Genomic DNA, 26,960 nt, shown 5'->3' with positions numbered 1-26,960 from the left:
TTTCCTTTTTTTATTTTTTTATTCAGATTTAATAGGCTCCCACAATATTTTAGGATTTTCTGCCGTACAGAAGATATTCCTGTACCCCCTTGTTTCGTATGCACATGGAATACCAGACGTATTGTTATTTCAGTCATCTGAAGGGAACAGTAGGACAGGTTAAGTGGTGTAACATTCAGCCTGTTCCCAACTTTATTGTGATACTTACAGAAAGAAAGAGAATTGAGCACTTTTACATAAATGTTCTGTTAGAGTTACAGATTTAGCTCTCCAAAGAGTGAGATGACTGTTAGCTATTGTGCTAACAGATGGTTTATTCTGTGTTACAGTATGTACTCTAGGTTATATGTGGACTAATTTTGTTTAACTAAACCCGACGGGAAGATGACACGCAGACGAAATAACTAAATCAAATGTGAATCAGTTATTTTAAATACATTTGACTTGGAGATTAACATAAAGCTGCATTTAAAATGTTTTACCTGAAAAGCATTTATTCCTTTTTTTGTATTGGGTTTTTGTACAATGTTGAGTAGTAGTAATTAAATATCCTGTGTTTCTCTAGAACAGATAAAAGATTAAACCAAAATAGTTTTTCAGTGCCACACGTTGGGAAAAATGCTTGTATCACTATCAACCAATGGTAATCACTATAAACCAATGGTAATCACTATCAGCCAATGGTAATCACTATAAACCAATGGTAATCACTATCAGCCAATGGTAATCACTATCAGCCAATGGTAATCACTATAAACCAATGGTAATCACTATCAACCAATGGTAGCATGACATGTAGTATGTCAAACGCCAGAAATAGAAACCTGGCAATGCAGATGCTATTTTGCATCCCATCAAAGGTACAGTCAAGAGAAACCGAATGAATCATTAGGAGGACGTGGAAAGCTCCCAAAGGGGAGTATCCCCTGGTAAATCTTCATGGTTATAACAATTACGGTTTGACGTGGGCAATGCCAGGCTTAGACTAGCTTTTAGTGACTACTGACACCCGGAGTGAAACATCACAATTATAGATCTGGACTCTGTGGGACTGAAACAGGCTACACCTCCAAACCAAGGGCCTCCCAGATTACCTTGAATATAATGAAGGAATCCTCCGATAAGGCTGACACTATCGCCAGTGGGGGAAGGGGTGGGGGGGGACCTGTAAAGACCCTTCAAACAAAGAGATGTTTTCTTTTCTGCTCTTTTTTTGATTTGGGGGAAGACGACTGGCTGGCTAAGATAACGTCCGGGCTCCGAATCCTTAACAGGGCGTCTGAACACAAGGCATGATGGGAGAAACGCAGAGTGGTTTTGTTGAGGGGACTAATCTTTATGGTGAGGTGGCAGCAGTGGGAGTCATTTCTAAGTCTCCCCTGGATCTCTCTGATTCCTGCCGGGTTAAAAATAATGGAATACTAAATAACCCATAATTAAATAATGAATAGAATTTCACCTGACAATATTATTCCAAATGCCAAAGCAGGTCCTGCACACGTGAATACATAGGTTGCTGGTCTCGGTTGCAGCTTTGTATTCAGGGCAGCGTGGTTGCTCAGTTCAAAGAAAATCCATTGGGTTTAAGGAATGTATTCCTTGTTATGTTTTAATCTCTTTGAGTAATGAAAGCAGATATCCTTCTTACCTAAAGATGAATATGGCTATTACATTTTACATGTGGGCAGTATTTTGTTGCTCAGAGGCAGTGTCTTACATCGTGGGCTATATATTGTGATGTTTTTGTTGTTAATCTTTTTAACTATAGTCTTAATAGCATTTGCCTCTGCGTATGATAATAAATGCACAAGTACCGAATTCATTAGAAAACAAGTGGCTCAGAAACATTTTTACTAAATGGAAATCAATCAATACATAAACAACAAAGACCTCCAGATGTCTTGTCTCATATTCTGTTTTATTTTGTAAAATGATGGCAATATACTGACTTGCCCTTGGCAATTCTAGCTCCCTGTAAGCTCATTTCATGACCACTGACATTATTTCTATTTCCTGATAAAAACTGTTCTCTGTATACTACAAAACAATGCTCCGTAGGGATGACTCTTACAGTGGAAAGATTACCAGGGGTAATGTGAAGTCATTACAACAAATTAAAACAATGGGTGCATAGCTTTTGTATTGGGGTCTATATAGATTTGGAAGGAATTTCTAATTGGACTGGTATAGTACAGCATTTAGGCTACACCACTGTGTGCGCCTTGAGGACACAACCAGAGGCAACAGCGGCTGACCTGGTCCTCCTCCCTCTCTCCTCTCTAGGAATTGTGTCGACAGCGTATGGCAGTGCGGACATCGGAGCGCGCGGAGCGGCCGGAACCTCTGCGACGCCACTCACGGCTGAACAGCTCATCGTCTCAGTTCAGCGACGGGGGGCCCGTGGCCAGCCCCTCTGCCCGCAGCTCTGCCTCCTCCTGGTGTGAGGAGCCGGTCCCCTCCAACATGGACATCTCCACCGGTCACATGATCCTGGTAAAGGAACGCGCGTACATACATACACATAGATGAATACCGTGCGTCGCCTGTTTTCTTCTGTCTCCTTTATCGGTCTGTCTGCCCGTCTCCTCTGCCTGTCCCGCTCTCTATCTGATGTGAGGGGCTTTAACCCTGCAGGCCCACCAACATGTTCAGAGTCAGTATGGAGTGTAGATAGAGGAGTGTAATTTATAGGATCTCTATGAGTGAGTGAGTCCAGGACTCAGTACTATTCCCCTAGCTCTCAGCTGCCACCTTTCATTCTGTCTAGCTGGCTGTCACTCACTCCCCGTCTCTCACTATCCCCCGCATCTTATCCTTATCTCTTTCTATTTCCATCTCTGTCTTTCTTTCCATCTCTATCGCTCTCCCTCTTTTTTTTTTCTGTTTCTTTTTATCTGAGCCTGTCTTCTCGGCCATTCTTTATCTTGCTCGTATTCTCTCTCTCTTTGCTATTCTCTTTATCCCTCTCCCTTGCCTCTCTCTTTCTCTCTCTCTCTCTCTCCCTCTGTCTGTTTCTATCTCTCAGCGTCTTTCTATGTCTCTCTTTTCCTGTCTGTCTGTTGAAGTCTAAGCGAGATGGATATTGCTTTGTGTGATGAGAGCTGCTCAGTAGTGAAATATCATTGTCAGTTGAACGGTTCAGATTTTTTTGTTTTGTTTTTCTTTGAAAAGGCTTTGAGTCCCTTGTGGGACCCCCTAGTTGCACACACAATGGATTGTTTTAATTTTGCTCAAACTTTTGTTTTATTCATTTGAGACAAGCTTGATAAAAGAGATGGATAGATGCCTGGCAGTGTTTTCATTAATGGGGTGGAATTCATCACAGGATGTGTCAGGCTTTTGTATCAAAGTCTGTAATGAATGAGGAAGAACTCGAGTGTTGTATTCACGGTAATGGACAATCTTTCCTGCAAATATCAAGATCGCTTCAAATGGTTGAAACATTTTAGTATAAAAATGGTTGCTTTACACTACAACAAAGTCCTGCGTCATGAAACATACTTTTAATTACAGTATAATAATACTGTATTAATAACCCAGATTCTCTGCTTATCCCTCAGAAAGGGTTAGTTTGGTAATGCTCAAATAAATCACACAGACCTTGACTCTGGTTTGACTCCTGGATGATTGACAAGCAGACTGTTTCTCTTTCAAATTCCATTTGCACCTCACATTTAACCATGTGTAAGATTGCCTCTGTATTACTGATTTCAGACAAGAATTGTCTCTCCTTTCCTGACCTCTATGGATCTCATGTCGTATGGGAGTGATGAGCACTTTGCTTGTTAAAGAGCACATTGCCGTACTGGGTTCGCTCATAACTCACATCTGCATCTAAAACTCTGGCAAGATCTGCTCTTATTCAGGCTTCACCTGTGCTTCTCTGTTCTTCATTTAGTGCACACTTTCTGGTCAGGAAATGCGCTGCAATTTAGAATCTATCTGTGGTTTCCTACTCTGCCTTATTGAAGCGCATGCTATTATCTTAGTCCAGGATGTATGGTGACCTTTCACGGCGTAGTACAGGTGTTCATTACTGTGGAGAAATCTGCAGAACCTCCAAATTTCACTTACCTGTGTGGGAGTGCAATAGTTAGTGTTATCGCCCAGGCTTGATTCGCTGTGATGTTTCTATAGACCTTAAGGTCCCGAGATAATTTGAACCAAGTAGTCTGTTTGTATCACTCGCCCGCACATTGTTACCATACATTGAAATGGTTATGGATTATTTCATTGCCCTCGACGTTGTTTCCAATTTCAAGCCTACTCAAACACAAACAGCGTCTTTAGGACATTCCAGTGACTTGCTCTCAGCATCATGGATAGCTCCCCAGGGTAATGCTTGCGTTGTGCTTCATTTCTCTACCTTGTCGTTCTCCTGGATTTCCCTTGGTGTTAGTTTGTGGTTATGGTCATGTGTTTGTGCTGTCCAGCAAATGGTTGTGATGCTGATGTAATTGTAAATGCTTATTTGTTGTCTCAGAAAATCGATAGCTAGCCCAAGGAAGAATGTCCTTGTTTTGAAAAAAAATAATCAAAATGAATCATTTGTTAGTAGGGCAGATGAGGATAACAGCTGTTTCTCAATGATAAGGGATTTTTTAGCTTTTTGATTTCTATTGTATTCCTGGTGAATAACCTGTTGCTGATGGTGAATCCATTTTTGTAGTAATAAAGTGTTACCTGTTGGCTAATGGGGAATCAATTATTACAGTAATGACATGATACTTGTTGACTGATGGTGAATCCATTATTACAGTAATGACATATTACCTTTTGGCTGATGGTGAATCCATCATTACAGTAATGACGTTACCTCTGTTGGCTGATGAAGAATCCATTATTACAGTAATAGCATGTTACCTCTTTTGGCTGAGGGTGAGTCCATTATTACAGTAATGACACGTTACTTGTTGGTTGACGGTGAATTCATTATTACAGTAATAATGTTGTGTTGCTGTTGTTTGACAGTGAATCCATTATAACCGTGTGTTGCCTGTTGCGCCGGCATTTCCTAACTAATGGTAGCACCTCTATGAGGACTGTTGTCAGGGGGATTACTCTGTGTTTCCTTGACACCCGTCTTTTCAGCACCTCTGATTGGCAGCCCAGCCACTAATCCCTTATTCACTAAATCCTGGTGTTCCAAGTGGTGCCTTATTCCATACAGAGTGCACTACTGGTGCCAGATGCCATTTGGGAAACACATTCTTTCCCCCTAGAAGAGGAAGAGCTAGGCCTGCTGCTTCATTCATCCACAATCAGCCTGTTAGATCACTACAAATCCCATTTACTTCAATTTGTGTCCAATTCATAGTAAGTGCATAAGCCTTTGAATGGTGACAATTCTGTAATCCATTGGATGTGTAGATCAAATATGGACCAATATAATGCATTTAGGTCTGTGTAGGGGGCTTGAAGGGCTATGGAGCTATATTTTGTGTCTGCAATGGCACCCTATTTCCTTTATAGTGCACAACTTCTGACCAGACCCCTATGGGCCAAAGTGTACTATATAGAGAATGACGTGCCAGTTGGGACAGAGCCAATGTTGTTGTTCCCTGCTGTCATGACAACTGTCAAGTGATTCCTGACAGCCTGTCATTCAACTGTCACACTCCAAAAAAAGCCAGAAAAGACTGCATTGTATGTTTGTTGCGTGGGCGACGCAGCCCACCACCCGATATGCAGACCTGGGCTCGGTGCTGACAAAAGTACAGTGATGTAAACAGAATGATACGGAGATGGAGACAATTCCTCTGGGTTTTTTTCCGTCTCACAAAAGTGATCATTTTCAGTCCAAGGAAAAGCGAAGCATCGTCACCTCCTACACGGAGATGTGCAGCATATCTCCAAGTGTCTCGCAGTTTTTCCGTCTAGCTCCGTGGCAACTCTGTGTTGAAAGTTGATTGACAGCCTTAACTGAGCTGTAGATAATAACTACGCAATCGCCCCCTTCACCCGACGCACCTCCACTGTCTCCAACGCATGATAAAAGCGGAACACATCTGGGTATCACTTTCGTTGCATTACCCGGCTGATCCCCCCCCCCATATCAGTTTATGAGTCTGTAATCTCCCGCCTTACACAATAACGGCGTAAACCGTTTAACCCCGCGGGGAGCGTTGATACAGCCGAAAACTGTGTCTCTGAAAAAGAGGCTTCTCCCAAGCCGCCCCAGCCTCCGAGCACCATAAGACCTGCCCTGGTTTGTTAGAGAAGCAGCCTCTTCTCCTTTCTTTAATCCCTCTGCTTTTCTTTTCTCCTTTGTCTCTCTGGCGAATTCAATTTTGTCTTCTCTGAGCGATGGCTTAAATGCAGACAATCTTATCAGGAGCTGTGCAAGCGTATTTTTTTTTTAAAGACGAGGTGATTGAAGCACCCCTGAAGTAGTTCCAGTGCAGACAGACCTTTTCAGGAGTCTTAATTGCGAGGAGCAGTCCCCCCCCCCTCCCCCACCGCCTCCTGAACTTACCCCCTCCATGTTTACACCATGGAGAAGCTTAGGAGGAATTACCATGACACTTTACCCCATCGTGGCTCTACAGCTGTCTGCCTGTCTATCTATGTGTCTACAGCTGTCTGTGTGTCTGTCTGTGTGTCTGTCTTTGTGTCTACAGCTGTCTGTGTGTCTGTCTGTGTGTCTGTCTGTGTGTCTGTCTTTGTGTCTACAGCTGTCTGTGTGTCTGTCTGTGTGTCTGTCTGTGTGTCTGTCTATGTGTCTACAGCTGTCTGTGTGTCTGTCTGTTTTTATGTCTGTGTGTCTGTCTGTGTGTCTGTCTGTGTTTCTGTCTGTGTGTCTGTCTGTTTTTCTGTCTGTGTGTCTGTCTGTGTGTCTGTCTGTGTTTCTGTCTGTGTGTCTGTCTGTTTTTATGTCTGTGTGTCTGTCTGTGTGTCTGTCTGTGTTTCTGTCTGTGTGTCTGTCTGTGTGTCTGTCTGTGTGTCTGTCAGTGTTAATATGGGTTAGTATTCTGCTCCGGTGCCTTTGAGATCCACTGAGATAAAACAGGTCTACAGCACAGGATTGTTTCAATTATGTGAATTTAGTCATTTTAGCCAGTGGATAACAATTTCCAAATATTATAGTATGTATTCCGGGGAACCGTCCCCACCATCCCTTCCCATATAAATGTTTCTGTATATATTTACTGTTCAGTTTTCTGTTCATTATCTTCCGTTTGGTTATTCAGTTATGGGGGTTGTTATGAAACGGCTTGTGTTTCTCTCTCCCCTTTGTTCACACAGTCGTACATGGAGGACCACTTGAAGAACAAGAACCGTCTGGAGAGGGAGTGGGAGGCGATGTGTGGCTACTTGGCTGAGCCTGGCGCATGTGACGTGGGCCAGGGCGAACACAACACCAAGAAGAACCGCTCAGACTCCGTGGTCGTCTGTGAGTGTTGTTGCAGATCTCTGACATGTTTGACTGCAGTGTGACCTCTTATTGACCGCAGTGTGACCTCACATTCACCGCAACATGACCTCACCGCTCACTAGTAAGACTCATAGGATATTTAATTTCTGACCGTGTGAATTGACCCAGGGGGGAAAAAGATTTTCAATTACATGTAATTTATCCGTAATCCATTGTTACAAATTGTTGTTACCAAAAAATTTGATGAATTATGTATTTCCATTATAGATGATCATTCCAGAATAACCTTGAAGGTGGAGAATAACCATAGCAATTCCGATTACATCAATGCCAGCCCAATTGTGAGTACCAGTCCACCTTCCATACTCATTAACTTTCTGTTATTTTAAGCTGTGTTGTTATAACTACACAAAGACCTGTTCAGGTACTATACTGAATTTATATTGGTTTTTGTGAGACATTTTCCCTTCTAATGCTTTCGCCTTTATTCCTCCACACTTTGCATCTTGATGGATTTGCAGAGTCTAGTGAAATAATAGTCACCTAGCTTGTTTTGAAATGGTTGTCCTCTTGAGATATTAGCTCCCCTTTACAGTATTCATTCCCAATAATGTTTCTCCCTTAACAAATCCAAAATGGCATAAATATCAAAAAGGTTCAGAGTAATATTCCTGTATTTTTCTTTTAACATTTCACAATAAATGCCAGTTCTGATTTCCCTTGAGGCTCTTAGACAAGGATCCCATTCAAAAGGAACCAAAAACTATGCATTTTAATACGGAGGGAAAACTCTCTGGTGAGGGACAAGGATAGGCTACACAGTTCGACTAAAGACCTATTACTGTATAACACCAAGTTGGACCGCATCTCTTTATTGTATTTCCTGAATTTGTATGCTTTCATAATGCATTATGTAATGATGATATCGTCCTTTCACGATATAGATCTACACTGTCTTTGAAGCCTTAATATAATGAGTGATTACCAGACACTTCTGACTTCTGCCTATCTGCTTTTTCTTTGGGCTGTCTCTCGTCTCACTCCTCTTTCTCTTTTTGATAAAAACAAACTGCTGTATTTCCCATTCCAGATGACATCTATTGCGTCCTTTGCGTCGCTCCAGCATTAGAATGTCAAACCAAACGTCTTTTGTGTTTCCGTTCGATGGGGAAAACAATGAAACGACAAGTGGATATGTCTAAAGGAGTTGTTCCTCCACTCCTCCTTGTTGCTATTAGTAGTCAGAGTGGGTTACGCTGTACACGGAGCAGAGCAGACAGTAATCAGTGTTGCAGCGCTGTACAGAAGAAAGCATGGTAATTACACCGCGACGGGACCCCGCACTGAGCTCTGCCAAACTGCCATAATTACGTCTGTCAGCATGCCTCTGTCCTCCTTGGAAATGGCCCGCTTGTCAAAAAAAATACATACACATTTTGTGGAATGCAGGGTTGGAGGGTATAGGGGTTGGTGCCTGGAGGCGTACCCCACCCATTTGTATCATAGAGGGGTGATATGAATAAGATGCTTTGGCCCAGATGCCCCCCGGACACCTCTTCTTTTACACTTCTTCAGCTCAGGTCAACAGATGATTGGGTGATGGTAGGGTACAGTGTCATTAGTGTTCAGTTTAGCTAAAAGGAAGCCAGCTAACATTGTGTGCATTCTAATAGCAGTGTATTCCCCCAACAGTACTGTCTAATCAGACTGTCACTGGCCCTGGTCCAAGCTAGTGGTCAGCCCAGGGAATGGGGTGCTATTTATGGATGCATCAAATGGTGCCGGTCTCGGTCTCAGTCTTACCTGGCTTAGGTTTTGATATTCAGCTCAGTTTTCACGAACATTCGTACTTGAATGGTGTGACAAATTTAGGGTGTGTTGGCACGGCATTGAATAGCAATATATTAATTGTGATGACTTTTGCATCGAAACCTCAAACCAAAAGGCTTTTATCTAAAATACTTCTTTTTTCCAAGGTCTGTCTGTCTTTCCAATTGGAAAGAGAGAACAGAGCATGAGAGTAACTGAAATACAGGGGACAGCTTTTCATGTTCTGCTTTTGGTATTCACATGGTGATGTCGGGCAGAGCTTTGCTACTGTACGCCTGTGTCCTTGAGGTTGAATAACAGGGAGCTTGAGCCTCTAGCTTTTAGCATCAAGTCTTTCATTTCTGTCAAGATGGAAAAAAGCCATCTGTGGAATTTCAACTAGGCAAGGGAGTGTGATGCTAACAAAGAACTGCCATTTAATTGAGGTGATACCGTGTGGAATGGAAAAGGGCATTCATTTCTTTAGCTCTTCTCCAGAAATGCCATTTCGAATAATATAGCGAGGCAACAGGAGTTCCAGGTGATCTTATAAAATGGATTTGTAAAGCCAGGAGCATTTTAATGGATGATGCTACCTATTTTCACATCATGGAAGAATATAGCTGCCGAAACCCAATTGAGTTTTGGCAAGCACAGGCTACCATATATTACAGTGTATAACTGTTGTCAAAGTGATTAGAATTTAGTTAAACCTTTATAATCATCTCCCCTAGTTGGTGCTAATATAACCCCTCTGATATCTCATGAAGAACAAAGTTCATAAAAGGAGAGAAGACAGCCATTAAAAGACAAGACAATCTTTCGTTTCTACAGCACATCCTGGTATTATTATATGGCGGCATCCCAAATTGCACCCTATACCCTATAGAATGCACTACTTACCACAGAGCCCTATTGACCCGGTCACAAGTAGTTCACTACAAAGGGAATAAGGTGCAATTTAGGACTCAATCTGTCTCGTCTCAGTAATTGCTCTAGCCTTGAATGGCTCCCTGTAACAATTAGGGTAGAGCTGCACAATTGCAGATATTTCCATAGTAATGGGTGTGGATGTCACTCACTGGAGAGTTATCCAGTTAAGATTCAGGACAGATTTTCAGGCAACATCATCCCTGTCTTCTTCTTTTTTATTTTTATCTAAGTGATACTTATCAGAAAGGGTAATGCCAGACTTTTGTATGACCCCGTTGTATTGTATCGAAGCAATGAAGCCTGTGATTATCTTCAACCAAAACAGAACTGTGGAAAAAATATATGCCAAATACACCCTAATATCAATGCCAAAAACAATAGTCATCCAAAATGTTTTTGCACAATATAAAATTGAGTTCAAAAATTACAAATGGCCAATGAGGGCTAGCTGGTAGCTCTTGTCAGCTCCAGGTTGCCTATGTTTTATTGGAAACAAATGTGTATATTAATTATACAATTTCTGTTGCACATAATTATTAAACATGTGTGGTGCTTGGAATGTGTTTGACTGGTTGTGTCAACAAAATAACTAGCCTCCATCTTCCTTATACAATATAACGACTTCTACCTCTTTTGTAATGAAACAATGGCTTTGTGTGAGTGAAACAAAATGGCTGACATTCCAAAGGGTTCCAAAGAACTTGTCTTCTTTATTTTCCTTCCACTGTCAACAATAGACATAATGATGTTGATGTGCATTTGTCTCACAATATAAGATATTTTGTAAACAGTATTCGTTCTTTATGCACAGTATCTTCATATGGTGCCTTTCTCAGACTAATAAGAATAGATATTCAGGCCAAGATGTTGACAGGCAAATTTTGAAGTAGATCTGGTAATCTTTAATATAAAACATCTCTTAAACAGTGTTTCAGGACCTTATGTAATTTCTTCAGTCCTTTCCTTCTCCTACTGTTACTCTGGGTTCTGCATGCCAACATTTCAAACACATACACACATACACACACCTTGGCCAAACCTTCAGAGACACCCACATCTGGTTCCATATAATCAGTATTATATCAGCATTACAATTTCAGCATTGCTACATAATCATTACAATATCATCATTACTATGTCAGAATTACTATATAATCATTACTATATCAGCGTTACTATATAATCATTATTATTTCCTCATTACTATGTCAGCATTATTATATAATAATAAATATATTAACATTACTATATCAGCATTTTGATATCAACATTACAATATCACCATTACTATATCAACATTACTATATTAGCATTACTATATCAACATTGCTATATAGGGAGAGCTATTGTCATTTACTCTTCACACAGGCTCCTTCTGAACTGAAGAATTACAGAATTCCCTTAAAAGCACAGCTCTGGTCATTATAGGAAATAGGCTGTCATTTAGCATGCTACAAGGCAAAATGTTTGTGTCTTCTCGTACAATAGTCAGTTTTTCCCTACTCCCTAACATAGAGCAATTCTTCATCTCCTGTTTCCCAGATGGACCATGACCCACGGAACCCCATGTACATCTCCTCACAAGGCCCTCTGCCCTCAACCACGGCTGACTTCTGGCAGGTAAAGCACATCCAATAACCAACTAACCATCGGTATCTTCTCATAATAGTGCAAGCAACGCAAATGTGAGTACATTATTTAGGGAGGTAAATAATCGCTTCCTTGTTAAATAATGGTTTCCTCTTAATTCAGATTGTAGGGTCACGCTCCCGGATTATCAGTTTTTCAGTTTCTTACACAGATTGTGACTCTTCCATGACACAAAACCACTGCCTTGTTACTACTAATGAAACACTGTGTTGCTCTACTGGATGATTGTTGTGTTTCCCCGCAAACGTATTCCAATGCCCACCACCCGATATCACAAGCGGCATTGTGATACATAGGAAATAATTGGCGTTCAACTCGACCTCTGTGTATACGACTTCAAGAGAGATTTGCCAGCTTGCCATTTTGACCTGAAGGTATCCTTAGCCGTTCTGGCAGCCAATGCTTTGTCAGATTTATGCCGGGTTGCCAAATGGAGATATTATGTCTTAATGTGAAAGCACCCCAGTCATTAAAAGGGCCATTGCTTCCATACGGTGTAGTTAATGTATCAGCTGTGGCATCGCAGTGTCTGTAATGTTGTCACAGATCCTTGACACTCACAGGCTGCGATGCAAAATGGCCCCCGATGGCACTGCTTTTGACCAGAGCCACTGGAGATGCAGCTACAGACCAGCTGGCCACTTTACTCTAAAGCTGAGCTGAACGTACACTCAGTTGGTCCGTAGACGTCATTAGGGAGTTGTATCCCTGCAAACCTCACAGAATGAACAGTTTTCATTACTGAAAAGGCAGATGTCATTTTAAAAGTGATGCTCGCTAATTGTAGCTTTCTGACGCTAATTGTGTGTATTTTTGCATACCTACTTGTCTATGGTTGATGGTAACACACCATTTACACTTTTACCAAGCCATTATGCCTTCCTCTGTTGAAAAGTGCACCTTGGCTGGATACATCATTTTTAAATGGCTTTTGTTAATGTGCTTTCTCTACTCTTTAATGTCAATTAAAGAGTAGAAGTGCCTAATTTGAAAAAGTCAACCATTGTTTGCTTGATCCAAAATGTTAAGTATAAAAAGAAATTACATTATAAACATTATAGCAACATTATATTTGTTCACTCTACCTCTAGCTTATCACCAGATGCAAATAATAGAAAATTACAGCTACAGTATACAGTATCCAGATTGGCATCGCAATAAACAATGAGTCTTTGGACTTTGAATACCTTTATTTTGGCCTTAAACGCATATAAATAACGTCTCTCTCCAAATAAACTAACAGAAAAAATATGCAAATAGGAGGCGAGGTGCACGAGGCGAGGAGTCTTACGCTTTGGTCTGTCTAATCCGTACTGGGCTCCTGCAAACCTCTGAAAGGCTCTCTCTAATCCTCCCTCTCTCTCCATTCCTATATCCCTCCCTCCATACCCCAGTACCTCCATGCCACCACCTTCCCCCCCTCCCTCCATCCCTCTGTCTCCCATATTCACCTCAGCTCCCACCTCCTCCTCTTTCTGTCCATGTGTTTGTATCTCCCTGCTCTCTCTTTCCCTTTTTTCTCCTCTCCTTCTGCTCTTCCTGCCCTGGCTATTTCCCTCCCACCGCATTCTCTCTATCTCTCTGCCTCCTCTGAAAAAAAGCCAGTCACCTTCAAATCAATGTTTTTTTAGAAGCCTCTTCTTATGTCAGCAATTATATACCTAACCAAAAACCCTAAAGAGCAAGCAATAAGATCTTCAAATACAGTAACTCCCTGGAAAGAAACCTAGAGAGGAAACAGGCTTTAGGAGTGGCCAATCCTCTTTTGGCTGTGCAGGATGACAGGTATAAGAGTACATAGCCTTTTAAAGCCAAACTGTTCATCAAGATATTCAAATGTTCAGATGACCAGCAGGTCAAAAAATACATACTCCTCAGCAGTAAATGTCATTGGCTTTCATAACCGAGCTCTCAAAATAATCCCAGTGGTTATAGAGGTTGCAAAAAGTCAGATCCTCCTGAGAAAATGTAAATGTCACTTGGCTATTCATCAGCCAGTGGTAAGAAGTTGAGAAAAAAAAAAACACAACACAACCACTTAGGCTGTGAACAGTGAAAACAGGAATTGTCATGGAGAATCTGCAAAATGACCCGATTTGACATGGACAGCTAGGAGTCGCCAGGTCAAATAGGCCTGAGGCATGGTCCTCTGGCTTAGATCATCCTGGAAATAGGTAGTCTGTGAGGGAGGGAGTGAGAGAGATGGAGAAAGATAACGGACGTTTAAGGGACCCTAGCCCTCTGGTATATAGACTGATCCTAGCCTCCTGGTAAATAGACTTTCGCAGCATACATATGGACACTGTCATAGGACACTGTTGCTTCATCCAAAGATACCCCTGGACAGGCCCAACCAGGCCATGAATAACTGCACCTATTTTGCCAGTCATAGACAGAACCACTTACTAACTACCCTGAGACAAGGCCGCATGAGGGGCTGCAAACCAGACAGATATCTGTTTTTCTGGCTGTACCTTATCTTACCTTGTCTTTACCTTGTCTTTTGCCTTCAACATGAGATTTTAAAGAGTTCCCAACTGGACTGGTTGTGCACATAGCGTCTTAAGCAGAGCTTATATCTGTAGTTAAATTACTTCAAATTTAATAAATATAAAGTTTATTGATTTCAGTAAACTAGCCGAATATTACAGGAAATGAAATTTTACACTTTCTTTGGTATTTCCACCAACAGGGCTCAATGTCGATGTTGTAATAACACAGCGGTGCTAAACCACAACCTGATCTGGCCCCATACATCCCAGCTTAATAACCTAGGCTGGGTCAGAATAAGCCATTGTGTGTTCCGTTCAATATTTACTAAATTTTCTTTTGAACCCAACATTTTGGGAGTGCCTAATGACACCATCGGGCTGAATTACGAAGTTATGTCATTAGTTTATAGACAGAACCATTGTATTTTTATTGCGCTCATAAAACCAGTGTTTCTTCTTCATTTCCCTAATGGCTGCACTGGGCCTTTCTATCTTCCAAGGACACATTAGATTGTGATAAAACAATAAGATGAAATGAAGCAGATCAGTTGAGCTAGCTCAGATGGCGGGGAGAGCGGAGGGCGCACGGCTAGGCGCTGTGTGACTTCCTCTGATCTGATCTGCAGTAGCACAGCTCAACTGATCACACTTCGGTGGCTGTGCAGACCAATTACGTTCACTCATACAATCCTTTACATCATATACCTGGCATCTGTCTTGCTGGGTGACTTACATAGATTTTGTTTTTGTAGCAAGGAAGAGAAAACTGTAGAAACATGAATTAATCGCTGCGCATTATTATACATTTCTCCCTGTGCTGTCGAAATTCTGTGGTCCCTTCCTGTGGCATTGCGTTCATTCTGACCACATTAACTCACCTTGCATGAACTAATATTGTATTAACACAAAGTACATTAACGCATATTGTGAAACTAACATTGAACTAACTCAAAGGTGTGTTTTGCGGACACAGATTAAGCATAGTCCTGGACAAAAAAATCAACCTCAGTGGAAATCTCGGTTGAGCATAATTTTTTTTAGTCTACAACAAATACTCAGTTAACTCATATTGCATTCAGTCACACTCAATTAAATCATACTGTGTTAACTCATACTCTAATAACTGATATTATATATTTTTTTTTAATAAACTCTTACTGTATTAACCTATGAACTATTAACTTATACTCAATGAAATCATTGTGTATTAACTCATAATGAATGAGTGCTCTGACTTGGTCGGTTTACTATATTTGAGCCCTGTGATATTGCCCTGTGTCTTCAGATGGTGTGGGAGAGTGGCTGTGTGGTCATCGTCATGCTAACGCCCCTGGCTGAAAACGGAGTCAAACAGTGTCAGCAATACTGGCCGGATGAGGGCTCAAATGTTTACCATGTTTATGAGGTATATCGATGATGGTTGTTTAGGATTGTGTTTTTTATTTACATAATGTACAGTGTTATTCATTTTGATCTTGAATCGGTTTGGGTATTTTGTAAATGTATTGTCTCTACGTATCGCCTTTTTTACTTGGTTTTATTTGGTCTATCACTCAGAGAAACTTAGTGTACTGTATTTGGTAAATCTAATGCAGTTCAAACTTACGAATACTGTCATACACCTCGCTCCAGCACTGCCTTCTCACTTGATCTCAAGCTCATTTCAGTATTAGGCATTTTGCCAGAAGTAGAATCAATGAATGGACCTTCCTATTAGTAAAGGCTGCCATAATGGCCTGGTGTACCCTTGAGGTAACTAGTCCAGCTTGTCAACATGTTCTAGGCGTTGGATTTCTATGGTCCTCACTCCCTTCACTGGTCTATGCAGGTGAACCTGGTGTCAGAACACATCTGGTCTGAGGACTTCCTGGTCAGGAGCTTCTATCTGAAGAACCTGCAGACCAATGAGACGCGCACTGTCACACAGTTTCACTTCCTGTCTTGGATGGACCGTAGCGTCCCCGACTCTGCCAGGACCCTGCTGGACTTTCGCAGGTAGGCCAGTGTCGCCGTCTAACCTCTGTGACCAACAGGCAGCTCATTCTTTATCCTGTCTGAATCTAGGGATGCAATATTCCTGTAACATTCCCCGAAGTCCAGGTTTTCAGTAATCTTGGTTGAAGGATTCCGGGTTACCTGTTTTGATTTCTTCCTGATTCTGTGAATCTTCCAATCATGATTTCTGGGAAACCTGGGGATTTGGGGATTTTATCTTTTTCTTTTTTTGCTCTGTTCTATCATATTGTGATATGATAACACTTCCTTTGTTGCTGTCCTCCTTTCACTTATCTGGTTCTCTCGGGCCGCTCGGATCCCTGTAACTCCTTTAGAGAATGGGTTGGTTTGGTTCCTTCAGTAAGAGCTGTTTCTGCACCACTTCTTTGACCTGTCTACCCTGCTCATGCAAGGAAGCAAATTAACCGTGGACATGGCATGGCTTGAAAGAAACGTAATTCAAAAAGCCAATTAAACAGGAAATGTCAAGCTAAAAAACCTGGGCGAATGGAAGGAAAAGCCAATGACAGCCTAACCTCTCCTCCCTGTTCTTCATCTGATGTGTGCTGGCAGAAGAGGCGCAATAGGCCCCCAGGGAAACGCCCTGAAAGGGATGGGAAATCCCACTCTAAATGAGAATATGAGCCTTCAGATGTGTAGATGGATGACATTTTATTCAGCTTCTCAAAATTTAGACTAGTAAAAATGGGATTTGTTGTTACGTGACTATGTTATAAATGGAGAAGTGCCAAAATTATATCCAACAAAGTAATTAATTCATATCAAACCGCTGAAATCAGCTAATGCTGAGAGCTTCCACTGTGGATATAGGCACATTTACTAGTATTTCATAAAAACCTAGAAAGTTCATTTTGACTGCTGAAAAGTATAGAATTTTTCGGCTGAACTCTCTGGTTCACATCCAGAATCAATCTCAGTTTAGCTGACCTGGTCACATAGTCTGCTTTAGGTTTCATAAGAAACACAGAACTCAGCTTGTGGCGGGCCTTGCTCTCTTGCTGCTATGTTGCGAGTCCATCTAACAGGAGAAGCTCTGCAGGTTAGAGTGAGCCCGCCATGTTAGAGGTTAATTGCAGTCACAGGCGAGGTCATATGATTTTCAGGTCTCTCCGTACGTTAGGGGGCCTCTTGCTGCAAAATCCGTGTCACCCTTTGGCCCAAGAGGCAATTTGCTCTTCGTCTAACAGTTACAACATTGTTTTCCCCAGCAGGAGACCAGGGTTCAAACACCACCCAAGACATTCACGTCCCCACAATGCACCACTCATGTAGCGGTTTTGGCCAACTCTAAAATTAGCGGTTGCCAGTGTCATTTTTGTGATGTTGCAGCTAGTAATATGAGCCCAGTTGCATAGTCACAAAAGTGATCATTGGAAACTGTGTCTCTTCAGCCAGGCCTGTGCACACAGTCTCTTCCTCTCCTCTCCCCTGACTCCTTTTTGCTTTTCCTCTGCTTTGGTTTGCATAACTCCCACCTTCTCCGCCCCCTCTCAAACTACTCAGGACGTCTTGTTTGTCTAATGACTTTCCCTTGAAATGCATTACTTTTTAAAATGTTTTTCCATCGCCAGCCTTTTCGTATGGTTTATTTCTTCATTTGGATATATACATTAAAACTTGTATCTATCTATCTATCTATCTATCTATCTATCTATCTATCTATCTATCTACATATATCTATCTAATTTCACCTGCCACGCTGGTATGTTACCAATTATTTCATGTATATCTGCAAATATTCCTGTCTGGGAAAATTTTATTATGTTTTATTATGTTTAACTTTAGAGTTAGCAAACAAAAACCAGCATTTTGTCTGCTCTGAATTCCTCCTAAGCATTTTGTGTGTGGGGGGGGGGGGCAGCGGGAACATGACCAGCGTAGTCGGTAGTTTCCATGGCAACAGCTGGGTGTGGACGGCTTGTTGTATCCTACTGTGCGTCTCTGGTGTGTACCATTGATAATTGCGCGTCATGGATCAACACATCTCACCACCACATCGATCACGTCAGTAAATACATGTCACAATAAGTTGTTTTTAAAACGACGCTACGTTCTTATTGTCTGACACAGCCTCCTTTTCCCCTGGTAAAATATTTTGATTGGCCAAGGTTGAAGAACAACATTACTTTTGTTTAAAAAAATATGTATATTCCGTACAAATAGCAGAAAGCTTTGTCAAAGGTTATAGATTACTCAAACAAAAATTTTGCAGATGTTTTGTCCAAATTGCCAAAGGTTGAAATGCTATATATTGGTTTTCCCATAATGTTGAAGTGTGACATTTATGGCAGACTCTTTTCTGTTTCATTACAGAAAGGTTAACAAGTGCTACCGGGGTCGGTCTTGTCCCATAATTGTCCATTGCAGGCAAGTATACTTCAATAATTATAACCTAGTAAGAATGTACAGTCTGGGTGGCTGTCAAATGCCTTTCAGAACGAGAAAGGTTGAACGGCTAGGCACGCTTGCAGTGACCACAAATAAAGATCTCTGTATTTTTATGATCATATTCACTGGCCATACAAATTTGTCCTCATGAAAGTCATGTCCAACAAAGATATGTATTTTCTTTATTTTGTTAGTGAAGCTCTGCTTGTTATTTCTTAGGAAAGGTATCTGCCTCTGTTCCTTTCAGTAGTGAGTAGTGTTCATTCATGCATGAAGAGGGTCTGTCGGTCAGTCTGGTCGCTGCCTGAGTCTCTGGAGGAGATGCAGTGGATTAATGAAACAGTGGCGCTTCTCTCGCCACTCTCTCTCTGTCTCTCTCTCTGTCTTTATTGGCTTTGCCTTTATTAGAGAGATGGTGCACGCCTTGTTTGCATTTAACATGCAGACAGATTGAATGCCTGGCGGGCACAATGACAGGCTTTTCATGCAGCTATCTCTGGTGGAATGGAAAAGCAGGCTTTCCAAAGCTGCTCTGCTAATGGCCTCTGGCCTCTCCACCTTTCCTCTGCTCCTGAGGTGTCGGTCTGCTCCACACACACACACACACACACGCTGCAGCTTTTAAAAGCTTTTTTACAATATAAAGATGGATCCAAAACAGTCCTGTCTATAATATTTGTACCACACATAAATTTACAAATACACACATTTTGTAGAATTTCTTCTTAAAAATTCTAAACAATGCTACAAATTGTTAAAAATAAATTTGTCCGGTTGACATTCTAATAATTTAGCGGACACTATTATCCAGAGTGATTTACATACTGATGAACAAATTGATAGCAAATTACTACATTTAGTCAAATTTTTTTTGCTTTTATTAATATACTTTGGTCTTCAATTTAAAAGCTAGAAATATCTGAAATGTACGCTACATTTGCTATGTAAACGTATACCCTGTGTAACATGTAACAACACTTACTTTTTAAATACAGTCAATGCTTTCATTATAAAAAAAAATTGCACAGACTTCCATTGTAACTAGATTCATTTATTTTCGTGTTGGAGCCAATCGCTAAATATGGTATTTTACGAAAGCCACTCAATCCTTTTTTTCTGCCTCTCTAATCATTGTCTCCTCCTCTCTGGTTTCTTTGCAGTGACGGGGCTGGCAGAAGCGGGACGTACATTCTGATTGACATGGTCCTCAATAGGATGGCTAAAGGTAGGAGTCGACGGGCCTCTCGCCGTCACACTCTTTTTGCTTGTGTGGAGCCGTTGCCATAGCAACGGCCAAAAGCCTTTTTCTTTTTTTTTTCCCGCCCGCCTTGGGATTTATCAGAGGGTGACTGAAAACTCTGAGCGGGATCTCCAGAAACCAGGAGAGAAGGAGATCAAGGGAGAAAGGGAGAGGGAGGAGAGAGAAAGAGAGCAGAGATGGGTTGAGGGAGAGAGAAACATAAAGGGAAAGAGGGGATGGGAGTGAGAAATATTGCATGGATGCCGCTTTGCATGGGTAATAATAACTGAAATTAATTATTATAAACACAAATAAACAATAGTCGATTGCACTTGAGACAAAAACTTACTTTTTGTGCAAATGCATTTCTTTGTATTTTCACTAGTGTTTCTTTTCTCCATCTGTCATCAATGTCAAATTAATTCAGCTGAAAAGGGCAAGTTCATTTTTTTAATCACACTTTGTATGTTCCATTTTGATTTGGTTTCTCACAAGATGCTAATATTGGTATAGTAATTGAAATGCACACAATTGTCTTTTGAATGTGATTCTTCTGAATGTCAGGGTCAGTCTTGCATAATCAGGGATAACTCCAGCAGAGGATTCAATAGACCATCCGGGCCTCTTTGCCCTTTGACCTCCACCCTTATCAGAACAGGTCATCCATACGTCTGGCCCTGCCTCCCCCTTCTCCATCCCTTGGCTCCCCGTTCTGTTGGATGGAGGTCTTTCTCAGGCTGTCACACAGATCCCCAGGCTAGGGCTAACGTTTTGGGCTAGGGCAAGATATTGGGTTTAGGCTGCGTGAGTCTGTATGGTTGGGGACCGGGGCTTAGGCCAGACCAACAAGTTTTTGTCATGTTGAGCAACGAACAGCTCAGAGTACGAGTGGCCTACCACTCTTTGTCTGATAGGAGGCTCATCTGGGTTTGAGAAGTGTGAGGCCTTGTGTTCCCAAACGGAATGAATAGCCCAGAGGCCCAGACATAAAATCCCTCCTTCACCTTCCTCTTCCTCTCCTTCGTCTTCTTCTCCACTCTAGAGTGGATTGTACACAAGAATGCAGGTTTTACTCAAAGCCTTTTCTTGTTGGAGTTTTTCCCCTCTTAAAATTTGAGAATCTAAAACATGAAAGTACTGGAGCACTTTGAGCTGGTAGTCCAGCAGACTTAACTAGCCCCTCCCCTTCCTCCCCTCTCTCCCCCTTTTCAAAACCTCTCTAAGGGGCCTGGGGCTTTCTCCCCCTCCATTTCTTTATTGGGAGTGAATCTCCAATGAGTCCTCACCACTCACCATTCTATTAGACTACAACAATAGTTACAAGATACAGGTGAAAGGAGATTTCAGATCAGAGTTAATTGCTAGTTCGGATCATTACGTTTTTTTCACAGCAATTTGGGAATACTGGACTGTAGCTCAAATAGCTAGCCACATTTTAAAATGACACAACAGAATTCTACAATCAAGGTGAACTGCATCACCTTTTTGACATCCTACGAAGTGCAGCAAATTAGCTTGACTTTCCGCACATCTAATCTACTTTTCAATTCTCTTAGATATCAAAATGTGGACTTGTGGAAACTTGTATCACAGTTGGGCGTAGTGCAGTGCTGCCACAATTCATGGTTCCTATTGAAGCGGTGCACAGTTCCTTTGATTGCATCATTCATTGTACAATATTCCCTGCCCCTGAAATATTCCCATGCATACATTATTCTAGCGAAAAACAGTCGGTGGCTCCTGGCCAACTCTTTCAAGGGATGAATGTAATAATTTTCAATCGCTGCGCGGTTCCAATAGGAGCCGATAGAAAGGAGATTGACAGATGTGAGCTGGATTACTCGGCGGCTTTGATCTCAGTCCAATTTGCGGTCTGTTGCAGGTGCTAAAGAGATTGATATTGCTGCTACCCTGGAGCACTTGAGAGACCAAAGACCCGGCATGGTCCAGACAAAGGTATGGTTCCTCGGTCCGAGTGGGAGAGGAAGGAGGGGTGGTGTGTGTGTGTGTTGGGGGGGGAGGCAGTCACACAAAGGTGCATCGAGTTCACCAGTAATACGCATAATGACGATAAAATAATCGGGATGAACCTCGAGTCCAACAGGAGTTTTTTTTAGTTGCTTAAAATGATCAAGACTTTTATTTATCAGTGGGAGAAATTGTTAATTACATATTTTTATTTTTAAATACAAAGATTTATGTCCATTGATAAAACAATCTCAATCAAAGGACCTATATAGTCCAGGACTAGGCTTGTTTGTCTAGGAAACCAGCACTCAAAGCTCAAGGTCTCCAGGAGAATGTAAGAAACAGTAAGTGTTTGACTTTCTTTTTGATACTTCCATGTAATTCCTCTTAGTCTCTAGAATTTAATGGAGCCTCCTAGCTCCCATTTCCCTGTTCTTAACCAAAAGAATCTAAATCATTTACCTAGCAGTGAGCAAGTTTGGAAACATCTCATTAGAAGCAAGTGGGCTCCCTGGACAATTTGTGTATTTAAACAGACCATGCTCTCTCATCTATGAATAGTGAATGAATTATAATCATGGGCAGTGAAAGCTTTTTGTGGCGTTTAATATGGTCACATCTAGCTCTGAAAATATCAATTAAGGCAAATTCAGGGCACAATTAGGCTGTGTCACGTTTGTGGAAGTTGTTTACTGAAAGACTGGAGACCTTCTGAATGTTTTATTTATGGTAATTCGAAAAAGAAAATATTCAGCTTTCTCTGAATCCAATTTAGCAGTGACTCTGGTCTCTGATTGGAGCTTGTTAGGAAAGTTTTCATTTTGGCAAACATAAATGTTTAAAGCATTTCATTTTGAAACATCTAAAGGAAAATTTAATTACAGCATAGAACTAGCAATATTATTGATGCTACTGTGCCTTGCTAGTTTATAAAGGGAATATATGTTAGTTTTGAGGACAGCTTTTAATATTATTGTGGATTGTAGTTTTGGGGCAAGCTTTTTTCTAAAATATGTACATATTTTAAAGCTTTACCTCTTCTGGTATAATATATAATTGTTAGAAAGTTGAAGAAAAAATATACGTAGTAAACCTTGTATTTTTCAAACCCATATGCTATACTCTATGTCCAAGATCAAGGCTCCTGTAAATGTATTTACACAGAGGTTTGGCTCCCTCCAGTGGTGAAAAAGTGAACCATCTTAGTAGGCCATCATGACACCTGTCTAGACAGCTTTATCTGTGTTCCAAGCATTAATGATGGTTATTAATGGAATACAAATACTATATACTATAGCAGACCTGATCCGGCCCGTTGAGGCATTCTATCCGGCCCGCGATACATCCAAAATAATTTTAAATAATACAAAATAAAAAAATACCTGACGAGGTCCGCAGATTACGTTACTTTATTTACTGTTGCATATTTATTTATTTTCAAATTAAAAGTCCCGTGGCACTCCCAGCAATAAGTACAGCAGTATCATACTGTCTGTTTAAAATAACTTTAAGTTGAAACAAGGTTTTTGCGTTGCTATGATACGTAGGGACCAGCACCACAATCCACGTGTGGAAGTTATAGTTTGTACGTAATTGATGGCTAGCGATCTCTGGAAATGAGCCTAAGAAAAGTTGATAACGAAAGCAGGGTATTTAAAAAACAATTGACAGGAAAATATTGATTTGCAGATGTCGCAGGTAAAGCAACTTGCTTAATATGTTAACGTCACCGTTTTTAAAGAGTACAATTTGCAGAGGCACTTCCAGAGCAAGCACGCAACGAAATACAAAAACTGTCAACTGATGGTACAATTCTACAAGTCCAAGCGCAGATGCAGCCTCACTCATGAACATCTTGCAGCAGTACCGCACACTGCTTCAACAAAAATGACTCCTGGCTTCACCTCACTTGTCAAAACCCATACGGGGCTCTCCTGTTCATATTGAGTGAGTAGCCCTAAAAGTTGATTTCTTGGGTCTGGGCTGCTAGAATCGCTGTCGTTAAAAGCACGTAGTACAAAAAATATACTGTATGAAGTGAGATGACGGCAATTATACCAACATTTGCTTTTGAGACTTATGTCTGCCCTAATAACTATTATACCTAGGCTATATAACTGTTATACACTATACCTTATGTAATGTAGCTTACTCTGTTGAGTTGAAAGTTAAGTTTTAAGGCAAATATGTGTTGTAACATTTCTGTTGAGTAATAAACCTAAAAAGGGATTTTCTTAGGCCTTGCCTGCCATAATAACAGTTGTTAACAGAAAAAATTATTAAAAAAATAACATTGTTAAAGTAAATTAAGTTAAATTATGAAAACCGTGTTGCATGGAAAATAAATATGCATAAATATAATATGCAAGTTAACAGAGTTAGCTATGTTGTGTGTTTTTTAGGCATGTTGGTTAAAATATTATATGGCCCACAATGCTCTCTGGCATTTTCAGTGTGGCCCCCCAGTGAAAAATATTGCCCACCCCTGTACTATAGCTATAAAATACCCTGTATTAAGAGCTAGGAATAATAGGAAAGACCTTAACAAAAAATACTGACATTACTTAAAAATAAAAAAAATCCTCAGTATTGATTTTATTATAGGGCAAAAATGTGGCAGCTTTTGTGTTGACACATCTAAAGCCAGATTCTTGCAAAACGCCTACCTCTCCTCGGTACATTTATTTTAGCGCCTGCAGCCTGACTGAGAGTCGGGGAGTGAAATGTGAAACCGTGGGTCTTCCGGGTGAATATCGATCAGTCCTTTTGTGCACCTTGGGGAGTGCAATGAGTCACACACTTGCACGCACACACACACACACATATAACACACACACGTATAATACACACGCATGCACACACAATAGAGAGGGGGACTGACTTACAGGGCTTATTTAGGCTTATTTCAACACATCCCTGGCACTTATTTCTAAACCGACTTCAGTCATGCAGTCAAAAAGGAACCTTAGAGAATTGCCCCAAGACCTCCATTGTCTTTGCAGTCTTAACAGATATTAAGGTAAGCCTGTGTCTCTTTGACACGGCTGAAGGACAGTCTCTGCTTCTACACTCACACGTTGGACATGTGTTTTAAAGCAGACACTGCCCATCCCTCTCTACCTGTCCTCCCTCTGTCTCTCTCTCTTCATCTGTCTTTCTCTGTCTCGCTGTCTCTCGCTCTATTTTCATCTGTCTCTCTGCTCCTATCTGTCTTTCTCATTTTGTCTCCCTGGGTCTGTCTGCCCACCTCCAGGAGCAGTTCGAGTTTGCGCTCACAGCCGTGGCGGAGGAAGTGAACGCCATCCTGAAAGCCCTTCCGCAGTGACGCTCGACACCGCCTCGCCGTCCGGACGCACGTCCCCCCCGCCCCGCCCACCCTGTATTGGCATCTTGTTTGTGTTCCAAATGATGAGCGAAAGTTGTGCCATTTGGGACGCACTACGATCCTGCTCTCCTTGTGGCAGTATGTCTTTTGGTACAGTTCTGAATGTTGAGCCGGGCCCTGGACTTTGATGTGTTCCGTTTGCAGTCGTTATCGTACTGCATTCTCCCTTCCCCACTCTCGTTCTCTCTCTGTGTTCTAAATTATCTACTGTGTTAAAAATCAGGTAACTTGGTTATTGATGTGACAAATATGATATTGTATTCAAGGCCTCGAATATCTTTTGTCCTGTTTGTAGAGATGTTTTAGAGAATGACGTAGAAGCAGTGTTTACTATCCAACTTTGGGACCATTTACAGCAGATCCGAAAGTAATTCGGGTTGGTATAAGTACCTTATTACTTTCACCATCCAGTTATTTTATGTGATTACTATTGGGTAGGCATTTCGTGCTTTATTAGACAGGAAAGTGGTAAAAGAGGGGAGTTATTTTTTAAAAGAGCGGTAGGCCGGACTTGAACTGGCGCTGCAGCAGATCATGTGCACTGGATGCAACAGCTTAGACAGGTGGACCCCGCTAGGCCACTGGATGTTTGGACAGGGTGTGAGAGGTTTCGGGACGGATTCATCCTTATCATAGGAGTCCAGCGTTACGGCGCCATTAGAAATTTAAAGACAGCATTTCCGACATCAGGAGAAACCGAGCTTAATCTGAAATGGCTTTTCCAATTCAGTCCTGCTATAGCGCAGTGCAGATTGAATGGTGACCTTAGTTTTCTCTTGTGCAGGGCTTGTTACAGGCGGCTGTACGGTTTAAGTACTCTGTTTTGTATATGAACGTAATATCAAGAATATTTGGGGAAATACAGTGCATACAAATATATTGAGCAATATACAGATATTAACAATATGACATGATTAAACTCATTTATATTGCCATTGTTAATATATCTGTTTAGTTCTTTAAATTTTACAGAATATTGTGACTCATGTGCAAGTAACTAAAGTCCATATATATAACATAGGGATCTCTGTAGTGCTGTTAAAATGTTTACTGAGCTCTTTAATGAAAAGCTTATTATATTTTGTGTTGAAATCTAAATTCTATCAGATTATTAATAAACAGTAGAACCGTTGACCAGAAATGTCTGTTATTCTTTTTCCAATATCCCCCTTGTTTTTTTTAAAATACAACTGAAGAAATGTTGGCATCTTTTATCAGAGGCTAAGTACCTTAACATGGCTGAAACAAAAATATAAGGTTTTCGCGGCGCTTTACTCACGTGAAAAATGCAATGAAATTAACAACCTCCACGTTTGTACAGAGAAACAGCACAGGATTGAATAGTGACTCAGACCCTTTTACCCACAGACATACACTGGGCTGTCTGGAGTAAAAGGTCTGGGTAGTTCCTGGGTAGGTCTTCTACTATGTGTTCACCAACCCTTTTATAATGACAATTGGATTTTGTCAAGATTTCAATGTCATATTCACTTTCTACAGCCTACAGGGCACTGATCGTCTTTGGTATCTTACGTTATTTTCTGGATGTTGTTAAGTGCCTAGTGGGTGTTCATATTCCTACTTACAAGTCATTGCCATACACTTGTGTATACCTACTCATGATGGATCAGTTTACTCAGGATCAGCATGTCTACCAGACAGACAGAAGAAAGCAGACAGGGACAGGGATATTGCCCGGCAGTG

The 26,960-nt window shown here is 41.1% G+C and overlaps 1 protein-coding gene across 4 annotated transcripts in view; it reads left to right on the top strand.

Moving 5' to 3' along the window:
- Window positions 1-26,379, top strand: part of ptprn2 (protein tyrosine phosphatase receptor type N2) — a 176,417-nt gene extending 150,038 nt beyond the window's left edge. For all 4 annotated transcript variants that reach the window (XM_010902790.5, XM_010902791.5, XM_020041996.3 and 1 more), the window contains 10 exons: window positions 2,284-2,493; window positions 7,246-7,393; window positions 7,643-7,716; window positions 11,660-11,737; window positions 15,545-15,664; window positions 16,088-16,254; window positions 18,589-18,642; window positions 19,824-19,888; window positions 21,786-21,859; window positions 25,125-26,379. In XM_010902790.5, coding sequence (XP_010901092.1) covers window positions 2,284-2,493; window positions 7,246-7,393; window positions 7,643-7,716; window positions 11,660-11,737; window positions 15,545-15,664; window positions 16,088-16,254; window positions 18,589-18,642; window positions 19,824-19,888; window positions 21,786-21,859; window positions 25,125-25,196 — 1,062 coding nt within the window. In that variant the 3' untranslated portion in view covers window positions 25,197-26,379. The remainder of the gene's footprint in view (window positions 1-2,283; window positions 2,494-7,245; window positions 7,394-7,642; window positions 7,717-11,659; window positions 11,738-15,544; window positions 15,665-16,087; window positions 16,255-18,588; window positions 18,643-19,823; window positions 19,889-21,785; window positions 21,860-25,124) is intronic.
- The last annotated feature ends 581 nt before the right edge of the window (window positions 26,380-26,960 follow it).

This window comes from Esox lucius, chromosome 21, assembly GCF_011004845.1.
Source record: "Esox lucius isolate fEsoLuc1 chromosome 21, fEsoLuc1.pri, whole genome shotgun sequence".
In the NCBI taxonomy this organism is placed as follows: Eukaryota; Metazoa; Chordata; class Actinopteri; order Esociformes; family Esocidae; genus Esox; species Esox lucius.
The sequence above is the reverse complement of the archived record's forward strand: the minus strand, read 5'-3'. Positions and strand labels throughout refer to the sequence as shown.